Raw genomic sequence first — 18,560 nt, forward strand, 5'->3', positions numbered from 1 at the left:
GACTGGATAGCCACACAACAAAAGCTTTTCACTGTACCTCGTTACACGTGATATTAAACTAAACTGAACTGAACTGAATTAAGCTGGAAAGAGCGCAGAGACGATTTACGGGAATGTTTCCAGGACTCGAAGACGAGCTCTAGGGAGAGGCTGGGCAGACTAAGACTTTATTCCTTGGAGCGCAGGAGGATGAGGGGTGATCTGAAAGATGCGTATAACATCATGGGGGAAATTGAGGGTGAATCCACAGTCTCTTACCCGTGGTAGAGGCTTAGGGTTAAAGTGAGGGAGGAAAGATTCCATTGGAACATGAGGGGCAGCTTTTTTACTCAGAGGATGGCGGGTCTGTGCAACGAGCTACCAGAGGAACTAATTGAAGCAGGTACTAGAACAACATCTAAAGTACATTTGGACAGTGGCATGGATGGAAAAGGTTTATAAAGGTATGGGCCAATTGTGAACAAGTGGGACTAGCTTAGATGGGGCATTGTGTTGGCACGGACCAGTTGGGCCAAATGACGTACATTGATTAAGAGGGATATACTTTGCTGCCTTACATACACCTCTGCTACAGAAAGAACCACCAGCAACCTCTGCTTTCCTCTAGGAGAACACACACGACTGAAGACAAGGAGGAGACCCGGTGCCCAGACCTCTCCCCCCCGGGCAGTGCTGGGACCACTGGATCATCACACAGGCGAGACAAGGACAGACAGAGAAGGAGAATGGGAAATGCCAGCTCCAGGTATGTCCGGATACATCACACAATGTTACTTCTCCACCTCTCCTCCCTCACCTCAAGCACAGCGCTGGAGTAACTCAGCGGGTCAGGCAGCATCTCTGGAGGACAGGGGGCGTTTCGGGTCGGGACCCTTCTTCACTCTGATTGTGATTGGAGGGAGGCGGCTGGATGAGTATTGGCGGCAGGACTAAGTCAGGCAAGTGATAGGTTGATAGATGTTGGGGGGTGGGGGAGGGGGGTGATGATTGAAGGAAGGCCAGCGATGAAAAACTGAGATAAGGAGAACTCGCGGGATAGATGGGCCGAATGGCCTAATTCCGCTCCTAGGCCAAGAGAAGAGGTGTGAGATAGGAAGCTGGAGGAATGGATATAGGTGAAGGTGATGGGGGAAGGGGGAAAGGGCGGGATTGTGGGATAAATGGTGTGTATCCAGGTGGAACAATGGGAAGAGAAGAGGGAAAGGGAGAGAAAGTGCTTGTCCTTTATTTCAGTTGGTTTCATTTCAACTGGAAACTTTCACCGAACATGTTTCCTTTCAGCCAACAGGCGGCTCAGTCTGAGACCCCCACATTCTTCACACAGGAAGGGCTCAGCAAACTGAAGTCCGACTTCGAAACGGGAGGTGTGGAACAGGTTCAACCTCTGCTGGAGAAGAAGGGAGACACGGGTGCAGGAAAATCCACCCTTATCAACGCCATGAGAGGGCTTCGTAGCAAAGATGAGGGAGCGGCTGCGGTTGGGAACACGGAAACTACAATGGAGCCAACCGGATACTCACATCCCACTCTGCCCAATGTCCGCTACTGGGACCTGCCGGGGACCGGAACTACACGATTCACCGCGGGTTCCTACCTGAAGAAAATGCAATTTTAAAAATACGATTTCTTCATCATAGTGGCAGGTGCTCGATTCAGAGAGAATTATGCAAATCTTGCCAAGGAGATGAAACGGCTGGGGAAGAAGCTCTATTTTGTCCGCTCTAAGATTGACAATGACCTTAATTCAATGCGGCTGCAACGGAACAAATTTGATGAAGATGCTGAAATGGAAAAGAACCGGAGTGACTGCATCAATCAGTTGGGAAAGGCCGGGATCCCCGATCCCATCGTGTTCCTGATATCCAGTTTCATGAAGAACATGTATGATTTCCCTCGGTTAATGGAAGCACTGGAATATAAAGAACCCTGTCTTTGTCCTGGCCCTTCACAACCTCAGTGTGGAGATTATTCGGCAGAAAGGTGAGGTGTTGAAGAAACGTATCTGGATGTTGGCGATCATATCGGGAGGAGTGGGAGCGATCCCGGTCCCGGGTCTCTCTGTCGCCTGTGACATGGGGATATTGATTGGAACGATAATCTATTTCTGTGAATGTCTGTGTCTGAATGATGCTGCTCTCCGCAGATTGGCCGAGAGAACAGGAACATCAATGGAAAAGCTAAAAGGCACAGATTACTATGTAAATGGTGTCAAGTTAGGAGGCTGCAAGGTGACTTGGATAGGTTGGGTGAATGGGCAAAAGCATGGCATACGCAGTATAATATGGATAAATGTGAGGTTATTCACTTTGGTGGCAAAAAACAGGAAAGTAAACTATTATCTAAATGGTGGCCGATTAGGAAAAGGGGAGATGCAACAAGACCTGGGTGTCATGGTACACCAGTCATTGAAAGTAGGCATGCAGGTACAGCAGGCAGTGAAAACGCGAATGGTATGTTAGCATTCATAGCAAAAGGATTTGAGTATAGGAGCATGGAGGTTCTACTGCAGTTGTACGGGGTATTGGTGAGACCACACCTGGAGTATTATGTACAATTTTGGTCTCCAAATCTGAGGAAAGACTTTCCTGCCTTAGAGGGAGTACAGAGAAGGTTCACCAGACTGATTCCTGGGATGTCAGGACTTTCATATGAAGAAAAACTGGATGTACTCACTAGAATTTAGAAGATTGAGGGGGATCTTATTGAAACTTATAACATTCTTAAGCGGTTGGACAGGCTAGATGCAGGAAGATTGTTCCCCATGTTGGGGAAGTCCAGGACAAGGGGTCACAGTTTAAGGATAAAGGGGAAATCCTTTAGGACCGAGATGAGAAAAACATTTTTCACGCAGAGAGTGGTGAATCTCTGGAATTCTCTGCCACAGAAGGTAGTTGAGGCTAGTTCATTGGCTATATTTAAGATGGAGTTAGATGTGGCCCTTGTGGTAAAAGGCATCATGGGGTATGGAGAGTAGGCAGTTACAGGATACTGAGTTGGATGATCAGTCATGATCATATTGAATGGCGGTGCAGGCTCGAAGGGCCGAATGTCCTACTCCTGCACCTATTTTCTATGTTTCTATGTTTCTAAGTTGGGAAAATGAGAAGTATATCGGGATCCAGGGATCCTTGTTCATCAGTCAATGAAAGTAAGCATGCAGGTACAGCAGGCAAAGAAGAAAGCTAATGGCATGTTGCCCTTCATAACAAGTGGAGTTGAGTACAGAATCAACGAGGTCCTTCTGCAGGTGTACAATGCCCCAGTGAGACCACACCTGGAGTATTGTGTGCAGTTTTAGTCTCCTAATTTGAGGAAGGACATTCTTGTTATTGCGGGAGTGCAGCGTAGGTTCACCAGGTCAATTCCCGGGATGGCGGGACTGTCATATGCTGAGAGAATGGAGCTGCTGGGTTTGTACACTCTGGAGTTTAGAAGGATGGGTGGGGATCTCATTGAAACATATAACATTATTAAGGGTTTGGACACGCTAGCGGCAGGAAACATGTTCATGATGTTGGGGGAGTCCAGAACCTGGGACACAGTTTACGAATAAGGGGTAAGCCATTTAGAACGGAGACGAGGAAATACTTTTTATCACAGAGAGTTGTGATTCTGTGGAATTCTCTGCCTCAGAGGGCGCTGGAGGCCGGTTCTCTGGATACTTTCAAGAGAGAGCTAGATAGGGCTCTTAAAAATAGCGGAGTCAGGGGATATGGGGAGAAGGCAGGAATGGGGTACTGATTGGGGATGATCAGCCATGATCACATTGAATGGCCGTGCTGGCTCGAAGGGCCGAATGGCCTACTCCTGCCCCTATTGTCTATTGTCTAAAATCAACGCTGCTGTGAGAAATAACTGCACAAGTAGTAGGGATGGATTTGGGTGCGGCTCTCTTTGCTGTTTCTGTCGTTGAAGTCGTTTCATACAGTGGTTCTTAACCTTTTTGGCCCCACGACCCCATCAGACATTCTTGGTCAGTACCGTGACCCCGATACAAAAATTGTAAAAACCCAGCCGGATTTATTAAAACGTGTCCGCCAATACTCAGTCAATGGGGTGGCTGAAATCGCTTCACAGCCATCATGCGATCAAAACGAGGACAAATGCTCGACAGGCAGCAGCTCATGTCAGCATCAATCACAAGCCTATTGCATACCTTCGTCTTCAGAGTTACCATGGTTGAGAATCCAGCCTCAGAGCAATAGGTTGAGGGGGACTGGACCAATAGGATCAGGGCCCTCTTCGAAAGAACAGGACATTCCTTCACTTTCAGCCAATACGTGGCGAGCTCTTGTTCCATGAAGTCACTTGAGCTGCGCATCTTCACGAATTCGGTAAAATTCAACCTTTGCAGCCACGTCAGTATCGCTGATGGCATCATCTTCAATGGAAAAGGATGATCCACTCCTCACGAGAGTGGTCGTTCAGTCCGGGGAAGTAATGTTCGATGGCTTCACTAATTGCCAGAAGGTGGGTTTAGATCTCATCGTGGAAGTGGCATTCGGCATCTGGTGTAGCATCCAGGAGAGCCGTCATCTTAGGGAAGATAGTCGTGTCACCATCCTGGTGCCCCATCTGTACACACCCCAATAAGGCGTTCCCAACCAAGCTCATGTTTGATGAGGAAGGCTTCCAGCATTCTGAACACATCTTTTCTCCGAGTGGTAGTGGCCAATGGCTCCGAGTACAGGTACTCCTCCTTCATGGCTACTCCATCGAGGTAACAAACGTAGGCAACATCTGTTGACTCATCCAGTTGCAGTCAATACACTGGTCTACTCTTCACAGCGCTCACCACGTGCAGCAGAATAGCATTACTCATATCCGAGATTCAACTTTTGACTGTGTAGTTCGAAAGGGAAATCTGCCTGGACTTGTTTGACTGCTGTTCCCCCAGCACCAACTTACCTGCTTCGAGAAGGCATGGCTTGATAAGCTGTTCACCGATGGTGTGAGGTTTCTTAGTCGGAGTGATTCGATAAGCAATCCGGTATGAAGCCTCCAGTGACCCATCGAATCGATGTGGAAACCCTTGAGTTTGAAATAGTCCACGCCCTTCCCCACCAGCTCGCTGTGACAAGACTCCAAATGGATCTTCCGTTTGCTGGACTTTATGCTCTCGTGGCTCAAAACCTTGGCACAGATAACACATTGCGGCTTGACCACGGATGATTGAACAATGCAAGTGAAGCCGAACTTGAGAAATGCTTCACTATCCGTGCGCTTCTTGGCAGACATGGTTCACAACACACACAGTTCGTGTGCGTATACGTACGGGCATACACGAACAAAGTACTGTGTGAGGTACGTACCTTAGTTAGGTTCCTAAAAATGGGCTCAACAAATTGATATTATTTATGACCCCTTCATGACCCCTGGAAAAACCCCAAATGACCCCCATGGGGGTCACGACCCCAGGTTAAGAACCCCTTGGTTTAATACATTGTCCCAGTCACTGGTTCTGTTTTCAAGAGAGAGTTAGATTTAGCTCTTAGGGCTAAAGGAATCAAGGGATATGGGGAGAAAACGGGAACGGGGTACTGACTTTAGATGATCAGCCATGATCATACTGAAGGGCTGTGCTGGCTCGGAGGGCCGAATGGCCTACTCCTGCACCTGTTTTTTCTGTGTTTCAATGTTTCTAAGAGCTAAATCTAACTCCCTCTTGAAAACATCCAGTGAATTGGCCTCCACTGCCTCCTGTGGCAGAGAATTGCACAGACTCACAACTCTCTGGGTGAAGAGAGTTCTAGAACCAGGGCCACAGTTTAAGAATTCCATACCTGGGCGGTACGGTGGCGTAGTGGTGGAGCAACTGCCTTACAGCACCAGAGACCTGGGTTCAATCCTGACTACGGTGCTGTCTGTACCAAAGATCTTATTTCCTCCTAATCTGAGGAAAGACATTCTTGCCATAGAGGAAGTTCAGAGAAGGTTCACCAGACTGATTCCTGGGAAGGCAGGACTTTCATATGAAGAAAGACTTGGCTTGTACTCGCTAGAATTTAGAAGATTGAGGGGGGATCTTATACAAACTTACAAAATTCTTAAGGGGTTGGACAGGCTACATGCAGGAAGATTGTTCCCGATGTTGGGGAAGCCCAGAACTAGGGGGTCACAGTTTAAGGATGAGAGGGAAGTCTTTTAGGACCGAGATGAGAAAAACATTTTTCACACAGGGAGTGGTGAATCTGTGGAATTCTCTGCTACAGAAGGTAGAAGGTGAATCTTATAGAATTTTTCGAGGATGTAACTAGTAGCGTAGATAGGGGAGAACCAGTGGATGTGGTGTATCTGGACTTCCAGAAGGCTTTCGACAAGGTCCCACATAAGAGATTAGTACACAAACTTAAAGCACACGGCATTGGGGGTTCAGTATTGATGTGGATAGAGAACTGGCTGGCAAACAGGAAGCAAAGAGTAGGAGTAAACGGGTCCTTTTCACAATGGCAGGCAGTGACTAGTGGGGTACCGCAAGGCTCAGTGCTGGGACCCCAGCTATTTACAATATATATTAATGATCTGGATGAGGGAATTGAAGGCAATATCTCCAAGTTTGCGGATGACACTAAGCTGGGGGGCAGTGTTAGCTGTGAGGAGGATGCTAGGGGACTGCAAGGTGACTTGGATAGGCTGGGTGAGTGGGCAAATGTTTGGCAGATGCAGTATAATGTGGATAAATGTGAGGTTATCCATTTTGGTGGCAAAAACAGGAAAGCAGACTATTATCTAAATGGTGGCCGACTAGGAAAAGGGGAGATGCAGCGAGACCTGGGTGTCATGGTACACCAGTCATTGAAAGTGGGCATGCAGGTGCAGCAGGCAGTGAAGAAAGCGAATGGTATGTTAGCTTTCATAGCAAAAGGATTTGAGTATAGGAGCAGGGAGGTTCTACTGCAGTTGTACAGGGTCTTGGTGAGACCACACCTGGAGTATTGCGTACAGTTTTGGTCTCCAAATCTGAAGAAGGACATTATTGCCATAGAGGGAGTGCAGAGAAGGTTCACCAGACTGATTCCTGGGATGTCAGGACTGTCTTATGAAGAAAGACTGGATAGACTTGGTTTATACTCTCTAGAATTTAGGAGATTGAGAGGGGATCTTATAGAAACTTACAAAATTCTTAAGGGGTTGGACAGGCTAGATGCAGGAAGATTGCTCCCGATGTTGGGGAAGTCCAGGACAAGGTCACAGCTTAAGGATAAGGGGGAAATCCTTTAAAACCGAGATGAGAAGAACTTTTTTTCACACAGAGAGTGGTGAATCTCTGGAACTCTCTGCCACAGAGGGTAGTCGAGGCCAGTTCATTGGCTATATTTAAGAGGGAGTTAGATGTGGCCCTTGTGGCTAAGGGGATCAGAGGGTATGGAGAGAAGGCAGGTACGGGATACTGAGTTGGATGATCAGCCATGATCATATTGAATGGCGGTGCAGGCTCGAAGGGCCGAATGGCCTGCTCCTGCACCTAATTTCTATGTTTCTATGTTTCTATGTAGTTGAGGCCAGTTCATTGGCTATATTTAAGAGGGAGTTAGATGTGTCCCTTGTGGCTAAAGGGATCAGGAGGTATGGAGAGAAGGCAGGTACAGGATACTGAGTTGGATGATCAGCCATTGGATGATCAGCCTACTCCTAGTTTCTATGTTTCTATGTATCTCTCGTGTCCTTGGCCATTTGCAGGTGTCCACTACAATATTAGTCACCAATATTAATGACCTGCCCCAACCGCCCTCTCCTGCACAGATAACTATAACATTTAGTCACCTGACATAGACACAACATGCTGGAGTAACTCAGCGGATCAGGCGGCACCTCTGGAGAGAAGGAATGGCTGGCGTTTGGGGGGTGGGAGACATATTTAGACTAGACACCTGACATTTAACTCCTGAAGCAGCCACTCTACACTGAGCCGTATCACCACAAACGAGCTCCACAGAGACAGAACAAACAATGTATAATGTTCTCAAACCCTCCTTGATTAAAACTTTAAGCCTGTCACTGATTCTGTGGAATTCCTGGCCCGTGGCTGATGAAAGTGGCGATAATTCGGGATGCTACTGAGAACCTGGAGGCCAAGTGAAATACAGGAGTGGCCACGTTACAAACTAGCCACCTGCCCAGCCCATCAAGCGCCACCTGAGGTACAGTCCGCGGGACCCACATCCATCTCACCAGCCACCGCGTAAACAACAGAACCCGAGTGGGAGCAAGTTCTTCACCATCTCCAATGAAGTCTGCGCGTTAACCTCAGATTACCGAGCCTGTTCTACACACATTCTACAGGTTACTGGCAGTCCAGTTCACGTACAGATTCCTCCCAAATTATAACAGGCCGGGAGCAGTTCACTCAGTAAAAATACAGTGAACGATGGATGTTGTTTTAATCTGTTCAGTGACAGAATTGACATGAAATATTTATTATAACCCCACGGTGCCAGAGATTCGGTCACAGTCTGAATTTTTCATCCGATGAACCTGATTATGGATTGTAAATCTTTCACCGTTTCACAAACAGCACAGCCCCTTTCAATGTTATTTTGCCAGATTAATTTCGGTGAAACTTCCTCCAATTTTCTCCACAAATGTTATTTCCCACTTGTGTCCGGAGCTGGAGATCAACAATACAAAATAACAGGCAAAAATCCACTCAGGGCCGCCAGTCCCCGTGAAAGAGGAGCAGAGTGAATTTCCCCTCCACAAACGCTACATCACCTGATGAGCTTTTGCAACAACCCCTGTTATTAACTGCAGGTGACTTTATTGAACACAGTCCAGTCAGTTTACACTTACTGACAGAGAAGCTATGGACCAAAGACGGAGGCTGGTTAAAGAAGTTAACTAATGAAACCATTCAGCTTTGTACAGTCGGGCGGGTGTGTACAGTCGAGTCGCTGACTGGACCTCAACGGCCACGGCGGAGTCTCCGGAGCGAGCGGGGAACGAACTTCTACTCGGCTGCTTCCGGCCCCCAGACCGCGTGTTTGGGAACATGTTAAACCGAGCTCAGCGGTGTGGAGGGAATTGTGTTGGCGTGACAGGGCAAATCTTACTGAGGTGTCATCTCTTGGAAGACGAATAAACTTTGATCTAATCGCATAGAGATAACGGCAATAAAATTTACACGGCGGAGACAAGTGCAGTAAATTCTAATAGTATCAAGATATTCGAATATTAATCCACGAATGTACGGAAATTCGAATCTGAAGGCAGATGCCAACCAAAATGTTACTTAATAGTAGTGAGCTGTTTGCAGCAGAACCCAGCAGCGTAAGGACAACATAACAGAGATGATTGCAACCGAGTCGAGCAGCCGGGAAGCATTGTAGCATTGTAGTGTAGTGTAGAACTAATTGTGTTATAATCTAATGTTCTACAGCAGATGTCATCATTTTACACAAGTTAGCACAGAAATAGTCTGATCCTTTAGCAGGGCGGTAACAGAAGCATGATCTATTAGTAGAGCGCTTATTTCAGCAAATAAGAATTATATAGTCAACATTTAACTTAGAACTTTTTTTTAATTTATTTTTAAATTTTTCTATGGATGTACGGAAACTTAATTATTTCTTCTATGTAAATCACTGGTTTCAACGCGAGTTGATGTAAACGTGCTACATAAATACAATTTACTTACTTACTTTATACCAATAAAAACTGAATAATAACGGAAAATATGTGGGAAAAAGTGAATAAAAGGAGGAGACGTGAAATGTGATGCAGTGGTGGGGCCCGGATGTAACCAGGCTACCACAGCAACAAGTGACCTGTAGAGACACTTGCAATATTATCCATCAGGATACAGTGGACAAGTGGACAAGTGGACCAGTGGACCAGTGGACCAGTGTACCAGTGGACCAGTGGACCAGTGGACCAAAACTGCATCCACACAGAGGCGCCGCGCCGTCATTGTTAAGCCAGTTGATGTTGTATTCGCAATGATTACTCTAAACATTGGGTTTCTCTTGTACTGGGAGAGTAAAGCAATAAAGTCCTCGTTGGCATCACACTCAATGGTTTCCTGTCCAGTTTATCTGTGGAAGCTCTTTGTAAACCGGCCGCTCTGTCCCTGCTGCCCCATCACCAGCTCCCCGGGTGGGATTCTGCAGGCGAATTAATTTAATCCACCCCCTTCTTTCCCCCTCTCCCCTCTCCTCCCGTGGAACCTGTCTCACCTCGCTTCGACCCCCCTCATTGAACCGTTTACAATGGATACACAATTCTCAACGTTTCTATCCCTGATCTTAACAATCCTAACTCTTTATCGCTGGGGCTCACACCCGCATCCCTGGCCTTTGTCCAACAATCAGCCTGTCAAATAACCCCCTCGCCGGTGTTCACCTATTACCGGACATGCTTTGTCCTGCCGCTTCTCCCTCCCAAATTGTGACCGGATACATCACCCTTGCAGCTCCCCCACCAAGTCGCCATTTGGAAATACATCACCTTTCTTCATCTAAACCCTGGATCCTATTCCCCAACAGCCCCGTGGGATGATCTTCAACAGAGGGGTTGTGGCCACTTTCTCAGCGCAGCGTTTCCATTCCACGGTGACCATCAGATGGGCTGAAGACTTTCTCACGTTTGCTGAGCTTTGGAATTGTGGGGGGATTCCATTTCAAGCTAGGAGGGGGCGCTCTGAAAGGGGCTGATGCTGGGATGGGATTGGGCCGGCTGGGTGGTCCAGTGTCAGGGGGGGGGGTCCCTGGGATCCGTGAACTTTGATGATGGCGAGCAAGTCCCGTGTAATGAGGCAGGGATTGGATTGGAACCCGGTGACACGGCGGAGGTTGCACCGTCGATGGAAGGGCAGGAGGAATGTGGACTGTGGGTAAACAGGTCTGTGAGTTCCCCCAATGATGTGGACCGCTCCAGCACAAAAAGCAACAAACCTGCTCACTGAGATGGAAACAAGGACAGATATATATATATATATGGGAGAGAGAGAGACGGGGAAGGAAGAGACAGAAAAGTACAAACGAGCGCGAAGGAGACAGAGGAGAGGGAGGGAGGCGAGGGAAAAGGAAAGAGAGAAAACATAGAACATAGGTACAAGAGCAGGTCATTCGGCCCTTCAAGCCAGCACCCATAAATGCTCGAGGATCTAGTGGGAGAGAAATCCACATTAGACAGGAAATGGTGTTAGGTAAACTCTTGGGACTGAAGGCAGATAAATCCCCAGGGCCTGGTGGTCGGCATCCCAGAGTACTCAAGAATATGGCCCTTGAAATTGTGCATGCATTGGTGATCATTTTCCAATGTTCTTTCGACTTTGGATCAATTCCTGTGAGCACTTGTCTCCTAATTTGAGGAAGGACATTCTTGCTATTCAGGGAGTGCAGCGTAGGTTCACCAGGATAATTCCCGGAATAGCGGAACAAATATTATGAAAGCATAGACCGACTGGGCTAGTATTCACTGGAATTTAGAAGGAGGAGAGGGAATCTTAAGAAACATATACAATTCTTAAACGATTGGACAGGCTCGATGCAGGAAAATGTTTCCGATATTTCGGAAGTCCAGAACCAGGGGTCACGGTTTAAGAATAAGTAGTTGGCCAATTAGGACTGAGATGAGGAAAAACTTTTTCACCCAGAGAGTTGTGAATCTGTCACAGAAGGCAGCGGAGGCCAATTCACTGGATGTTTTCAGGAGAGAGTTAGATTTAGCTTTTGGGCCTAGTGGAATCGAGGGATATGGGGGGAAAAGCAGGAACGGGGTACTAATTATGGATGATCAACCACGATTATATTGAATGGCGGGGCTGGCTCGAATAGCCGAATGGTCTACTCCTGCACCTATCTTCTATGTTTCTGTGTATAAAAGCTTGAAGCTGTTCGGAACACTGACACGTGGAGTTGTCTGTTAGGAGACGACATTTCACATCATTGAGGGTGAGGTAGCTCCAACAACTGAGTGTGTCATAGAGTCATAGTGTGATACAGTGTGGAAACACGCTCTTCGGCCCTTCGGCCCAACTCGCCCACACTGGCCAACAATGTCCCAGCTAACCTAGTCCCACTTGCCTGCGATTGGTCTATAACCCTCCAAACCTGTCCTATCCATGTACCTGTCCAACTGTTTCTTAAACAATGGGGTGGTCCCAGCCTCAACTACCTCCTCTGGCAGCTTGTTCCATACACCCACCAGCCTCTGTGTGAAAAAGATACCCCTCGGATTCCTATAAAATCTTTTCCCCTTCACCTTGAACCTATGTCCTCTGGTCCTCGATTCCCCTACTCTGGGAAAGAGACCCAGTGCATCGACCGGGTGTTGGGAATATTCAAAGTTCAACATTTCCCACTGGGAACTCTGTTGTTTGTGATACATAGAAATGATCTGGATGTAAATTTGTCCCTTCCAACCCAAACCACCCCCTCCCCGGGTGCTTTCCCCAGCAGCCACGGGAAATGCAAAATTTGTCCCTTTACCTCCCCCCTCGATTCCATCCAAGGACCCAATTAGTATTTCCAGGCGCGGCAGAGATTCACCTGCACCTCATCAAACCCTCATCTATTGCATCCGCTGTTCCAGATGTCAACTTCTCTACATCGGCGAGACCAACACCTCCGCTCAGTTCGCAATAACCAATCAGCACTTTAACTCCCCCTCCCATTCCCAATCTGACCGTTCTGTCCTGGGCCTCCTCCAGTGCCAGAGTGAGGCCCTGCGCAAATTGGAGGAACAGCACCTCATATTTCGCTTGGGTAGTTTACAGCTCAGCGGGATGAACATTGACTTCTCTAATTTTAGATAGCCCTTCCTTTCTCCCTCCTTCCCCTCCCAGTCCTTCCACAAATACCACTGTTTCCTTCTTCTTCTTCTTCTTCTATGTGGTGTTTTTTGGCGGTTGGCAAACAACTTTTTTGGTGCATTACCGCCACCAACTGGCATGGAGTGTGGATCAAACAACACCATTACATATACTAATAACCTATATCCTTCCGAACAAATTGGTTACCCTAAGAAAATGCAACAGGATTTGATAGCACTTATATGAACTTCCTTGCAAAATATCTACCAAATCAAATTGTATTCTTTCTTTTCTGAACTGCTCACTCATCCGTTCTCTCTCCTCCTCATACCTCTCACAATGTACAATGACATGCTCTATTGTCTCTTCTTGCCCACAGTATTCACATCTACCTGTATTATGCTTGCCTATTATAAAAAGTGTACTGTTCAGACCAGTGTGTCCAAATCTAATTCTTGAGATTACTGTCTCCTCTTTTCTGTTTTTTCCTGCACATCTCATTTCTCCCACTTTCCTCTGGACTCTGTAGAACCACCGTCCTTTCCGCTCTTCATCCCATTGCTTTTGCCATCTTTCCTTCAGTCTTTGCTTAATAATGTCTTTGATTTCAGTTTTACCTATGTTAATACTTAAATCAATTTTACTTCTTTTTGCTACCTCTTTTGCTACCTTATCTGCCATTTTGTTTCCTCTAATGCCAATGTGTGCTGGTACCCATAAAAATATGACTGTAAGCCCCATCATTTGAATTCTGAATAGTGTTTGTTGTATTTCAATCAAAATGTCTGGTCTACTGTCTGAATGGCTGTGCTGTAAACTCTTTATTGCTAAACCTGAATCTGAGCAAATAACTGTCCTTAAAGGCCTAGTATCCTCGACCCACTGTACCGCTAACAATATTGCAATCATTTCACCTGTGTATACTGAGACCTCATTATTGATCCTCTTCCCTACTTTGATGTGAAATTCTGGTACAATAAATGCTACTCCTACTTTATCTACTGAATCTTTTGATGCATCTGTATAAATTTGGACAAAACTGTAGTATCTGTCAATGTATTCCTGTATGATGACTGACTTATACCTATGTTGTTTATCCTTGTTTTCCTGTTCTAATGTTGTAAAGTCTACTGTTGCATCTGGAAGTATCCAATGTGGAATTGAAGGTAATGGAACTGTTGGAACCACATTTAATTGTGCTATGCCGATTTGTACTGCTCTCTGGGTCACTGTCCATCCAAAACTTTTTGTTTCCCTTCTCTCCTTTTCCCAGCATGGTTTGACAGTAACATGTGCTGGGTGTTCTTGACTGTGGCCCTGTAGGTTAATCCAGTAATTTAATGAAAGCTGTATCCTTCTCATCTCTAGAGGCATCTCCCCCATTTCAACCTGTAATGCTGCTGTTGGAGTTGTTTTTATTGCACCTGTACATATTCTCAATGCCTGATATTGAATGTTGTCTATTTTCTTAAGAGAAGTACTTGATGCGGACCCATACACCACACAACCATAATCTAACACAGATCTAATTAACCCATTGTATATAGCCTTCAAAGCTGTTCTATCTGCCCCCCAATCACATCCAACTAAACATCTCATTACATTAAGTATCTTCTTACATTTGTCCACTACTTTCTGAATATGAACCATCCATGTAATCCTCTCATCAAACCATAAACCTAAAAATTTATAGTATTTTACTCTCTCCAATTCCTGGTTATATAATTTTAGTTTAACCTCACTACCAATTTCCTTCCTAGTAAAAAACATTATCTTTGTCTTTTCCACAGAAAATTTGAATCCCCATTTATAAGACCACTCTTGTACCTTTATTATAGCCCTCTGTAGTTTCTGCACAATAAACTTCACATTTCTCCCCCTTTTCCAGATTGCCCCATCATCCGCAAACCGTGAAACTCCCATTTCATTTACAATTTCATCATACACATCATTTATCATTACTAAAAATAGTAAAGGACTTATTATGCTCCCTTGAGGTGTTCCATTTACAATATCTAATGTTCCTGAGTATTGATTTCCAACTCGTACTTGTATTGACCTCCCAAATAAAAAATCCTTAATCCATTTAAATATACGACCTTTAATCCCCAATTTACCTAGTTTCACTAATAACCCTTCTCCCCACATCATATCATATGCTTTCTCAATATCAAAAAATACAGCTACTACACTTTCTCTGTTAATTTGTGCTCTCCTAATTTCATGTTCTAAACATATAGCTGGATCCATGGTGTTTCTCCCCTTCCTAAAACCACTCTGGTAATTGGATAAATATCCTTTATTTTCTACATAATATGTTAACCTTTCATTTACCATTTTTTCCATTACTTTACATATGTTGGATGTTAATGCAATAGGCCTATAATTCCCTGGGTTTGTCAGATCTTTACCTGACGTTCCTATTGGGATTACTACTGCCTCCTTCCACCTTTGCGGTAATTTCCCACCCTCCCACACTTTATTATAAAATTCTAACAAAAAATCCTTGGATGTTTCACTGAGATGGTTTAACATGGTGTAACAAATCTGATCTTTACCTGGTGCTGACATCTTGGTTTTTCTAAGAGCTCGGTTGAATTCTGTCTTTGTGAACGGTTTGTTTAGAACATCGTTAGTGTCTTCCTCATGTCGTATTAACTGTCTATTCTCTGCTATGGTATTTTCTTTTCCTTTTCTTCCTTCTTCACTAACATTGTCTGAACTGTGAATTTTAGCAAAAGATTTTGCCAACATCTCTGCTTTCTCTTCGTCTTTCACTGCTGTAATTTCACCGTCAGTTAGGATTGGATATTTGTATTCTCTTTTAATTCCTTTCTACCACTGTTTCCGCATACTTCCTTTCCTTTTACACGCACCCCTCGCACCCCGACATCAGTCTGAAGAAGGGTCTCGACCCGAAACGTCGCCAATTCCTTCTCTGCATAGATGCTGCCTCACCCGTTGAGTTTCTCCAGCATTTTTTGTCTACCTTTGATTTTTCCAGCATCTGCAGTTCTTTCTTAAACATTTTTACCTGCATGGTTGGAGCTCCCGGCCACTTGAGCACTGTAGTCAGAGAAAGGTGCGCTGGTCAATGGCCAGAGATCCCAGCAGGTTGACCACTGGGACAGGGACTGCAGCCGGGGAAGGTGGACAGGTCAGTATCACAGTTATGTTTCACTGGATCACCAGCGGTCCCAACACCAGTCACTGCGCTCGCTACTGAAAGCGAACAGTCACTGATGCGGCCAGATGTGGCCGGACACAGTTCACAGGAGGTCAACCCGGGGCCACATCTGGCGCTGCACGTAGACGGTCCCGTCTCAGCCCGCTTCCGGGACCCTTTCCTGTTAGAACCCGCCTTTCCCCCATCCCCCACCTGATCGCTGGGGACAGAGCGGGATAGTTAAACACGGTGGAAGGGATGTTGGAGGTTAATAGAAGCCGCTGGATTAAACAGATGACAACACTGTGATGTAAGATTCAATGTATTTATTTACAACAGTGAACATTGAAAATGAACATACATTGGGTTACAGTTCTTGGAAATCACTCATGGTTAAACCTTGGAGCCCAGTGTTCTACCGACCCCTGGTCCCCGTGTGTTTCACTAAGACAAACCTCAGCACATTTAATGTTGACAACTGTTCCAGCAGAGGGTGAAGCCCAGAATAGCCCGGGTCACGGAGCAGCGGGGAGCAGTGAATGGGAGTGAGATATAGAGGTCACCAATAGTTCACACACAGCTATTTCTACGTGAATACATTTATACTTTACAAAGTGTGGGATAGAGCTCCAGAACACACCAGTGTTGGCCCTGCCAGGGTAATGCACTCTTACCCGTGATCAAGCTGTACTGCCAGCCACCGACCTATACACTGTCACCCCCGTCTCGTCAAAGAGCGCACCTGCCAGGTTCTGTACAGATCGCAACCGGTCATCCAGAGAACACATCAGAACCAGCAGGGTAAAAGCAAGAGAGCACACCGAGCCACAGACAATGAGCAGCACTGGGGGGAAGGTGCCCGTCAACCCAACTACTGTAAAGGCCACAATGACAACCAACAACAATGCTTTTGGAACCAATAGTTGAAGCTTGCGTGGCGAGGGTCGGTCCATGTCGGCTTTCAGTAGTGACACGGGCTTGGCCACTGCCCCGGACACGATTCCCAGCTCCCGCTCACTGACGCCCAGCTGTCTCCGGAGATATATCCACCCGGAGACCGTGCACAGAGTGGCAGTGAGGAGAGGCAAGGTCGGGAGTCGCAACACTCCCAGTGCCCCGGAGAGGAAGGCCCAGAGTGTGATACACCACATCAGTATCTGGCGTCTGGGCCTCTGTATTTCCTGCATCATCCTTGGGATTGCCAGACGGAAGGCGGTTGATTTTATCTTCGGGAGATCACTGGCGAGGGCAGATTGTAATTTGGGAAAATCATATCCTGTCACCTCCAGACCGGAGATCAGGAAAATGGCCGGTGGTTCAACGCTGACCCGATGGAAGTTGTCGAGACAATCCTGGCGGATCTGTCGCTGCCCTTCCCCGAAGTCAGTGCCCTGCATCTGCATGGAATATGCGTCAGTGTCGATCTTGGAGCGGATGTAGTAGAAACATTTCCCCTGTTGCTGAATCTTTTTGCTGAGTTCCCCGTCACTCTCTCTGAAGCGGGACTGGGACACGATGATGTAAAAGTCATAGCTTTCAAACTGCACCTGCTTCAGGTAGCGGCTCATCTCAAAGCCGAGTGAGTTGGATCCGGGCAGATCCCAGAGCTGGACATTGGGCAGAGAGGGGTAGGGATATCCCACTGGATTCACACTGGCTTCATAACCCCCCACCGGTACGCTCCCTGGTCGCCACTGCGGACACCCCTCATGGTGTTGATGAAGGTGGAATGCCGGCCCCGCCGTCTCCCAACACTGCGATGTTAATCGGCACATTGCCCGAATCCTCCACCCGCTTTATCCGCAGCATCGCTGACACCACGTCTCCGTTACTGTACCCGGTCTGCAGGCTCCTCGTCTCCGCGTCGCTGAAGTACTTGGGCAGCACTGACTGGGCCATGTTATTCCTGGGGGGAGATAGATCCACAAATATCCGCGTGGTCTGGGTACATTCGGCGTGTGAGTCACTAACATGCTGTAACATTACACTAATCTCCACTGATCGCACTGTCCCATATCCCTCCATTCCACGAATACCCATGCACCTGTCTTCAAGTTTAAATGCCACAATCTATCTGTCTCCATCACTATCCCCGGCCACGCGTTCCTGGCCCCGCCCACCATCTGTGTAAACACTTTGCCCGCAGATTTCCCTCCAACTTTGTCCTTCTCACAAAGTTATGCCCTCTAATCTTTGTCATTTCCACCCTGGGGAAACAGATTCTGACCCGATCTATGTATCTCATTGTGTTATAAACGTCCATCAGGTCTCTCCTCGACCACTGGCGTCCCAGAGAACACAATCCAAGTCTGCCCAACCTCTCCTTGTAGCTAATACCCACTAATCCAGGCAGCATTCTGGACAACATCTTGTGCCCCCTCTCCATACTCTCCACTGTATTCCTGTAATGAGATGACCAGACTGCACATAATTGGTGGCCGGGCTTCAGTTTAATAAATCTGCATCATGACTTCCTTACACTTACACTCAATGTCCCGACTGACGCGGGGAGTTCACCACACGGCCACATTGTCCCGCTGCTGTTGCTGGTGGCGATGTTGGTTATTGCAAAGACAGACACATATTCTGGAGTAACTCAGCGGGTCAGGCAGCATCTGTGGAGAAAATGGATAGGCGACGTTT

General features: G+C 46.7%; 1 protein-coding gene and 1 long non-coding RNA gene across 3 annotated transcripts in view; both read left to right on the forward strand.

The window, feature by feature from the left end:
- The first annotated feature begins 613 nt into the window (after positions 1–613).
- LOC116979260 (interferon-inducible GTPase 5-like) overlaps positions 614–18,560 on the forward strand; it is a 118,587-nt gene continuing 100,640 nt past the window's right edge. Inside the window, exons 1-2 of one of the 2 annotated variants that reach the window (XR_004413656.1) lie at positions 614–745; positions 1,282–1,404. Coding sequence is in view for 1 of the 2 variants with exons in the window: in XM_033030869.1 (XP_032886760.1) it covers positions 726–745 (20 nt within the window). In the remaining variant the exon portion in view is untranslated. Of the gene's footprint in view, positions 746–1,281; positions 1,405–18,560 lie in introns of those variants that run through there. The other variant, XM_033030869.1, reaches the window with a different exon arrangement.
- Positions 7,870–18,555, forward strand: LOC116979266. Its single transcript, XR_004413657.1, has 3 exons — positions 7,870–9,354; positions 11,491–11,496; positions 18,541–18,555. It is a non-coding gene; the product is annotated as an uncharacterized LOC116979266 (long non-coding RNA).

This window comes from Amblyraja radiata, chromosome 12 (assembly GCF_010909765.2).
Source record: "Amblyraja radiata isolate CabotCenter1 chromosome 12, sAmbRad1.1.pri, whole genome shotgun sequence".
Taxonomy (NCBI): domain Eukaryota; kingdom Metazoa; phylum Chordata; class Chondrichthyes; order Rajiformes; family Rajidae; genus Amblyraja; species Amblyraja radiata.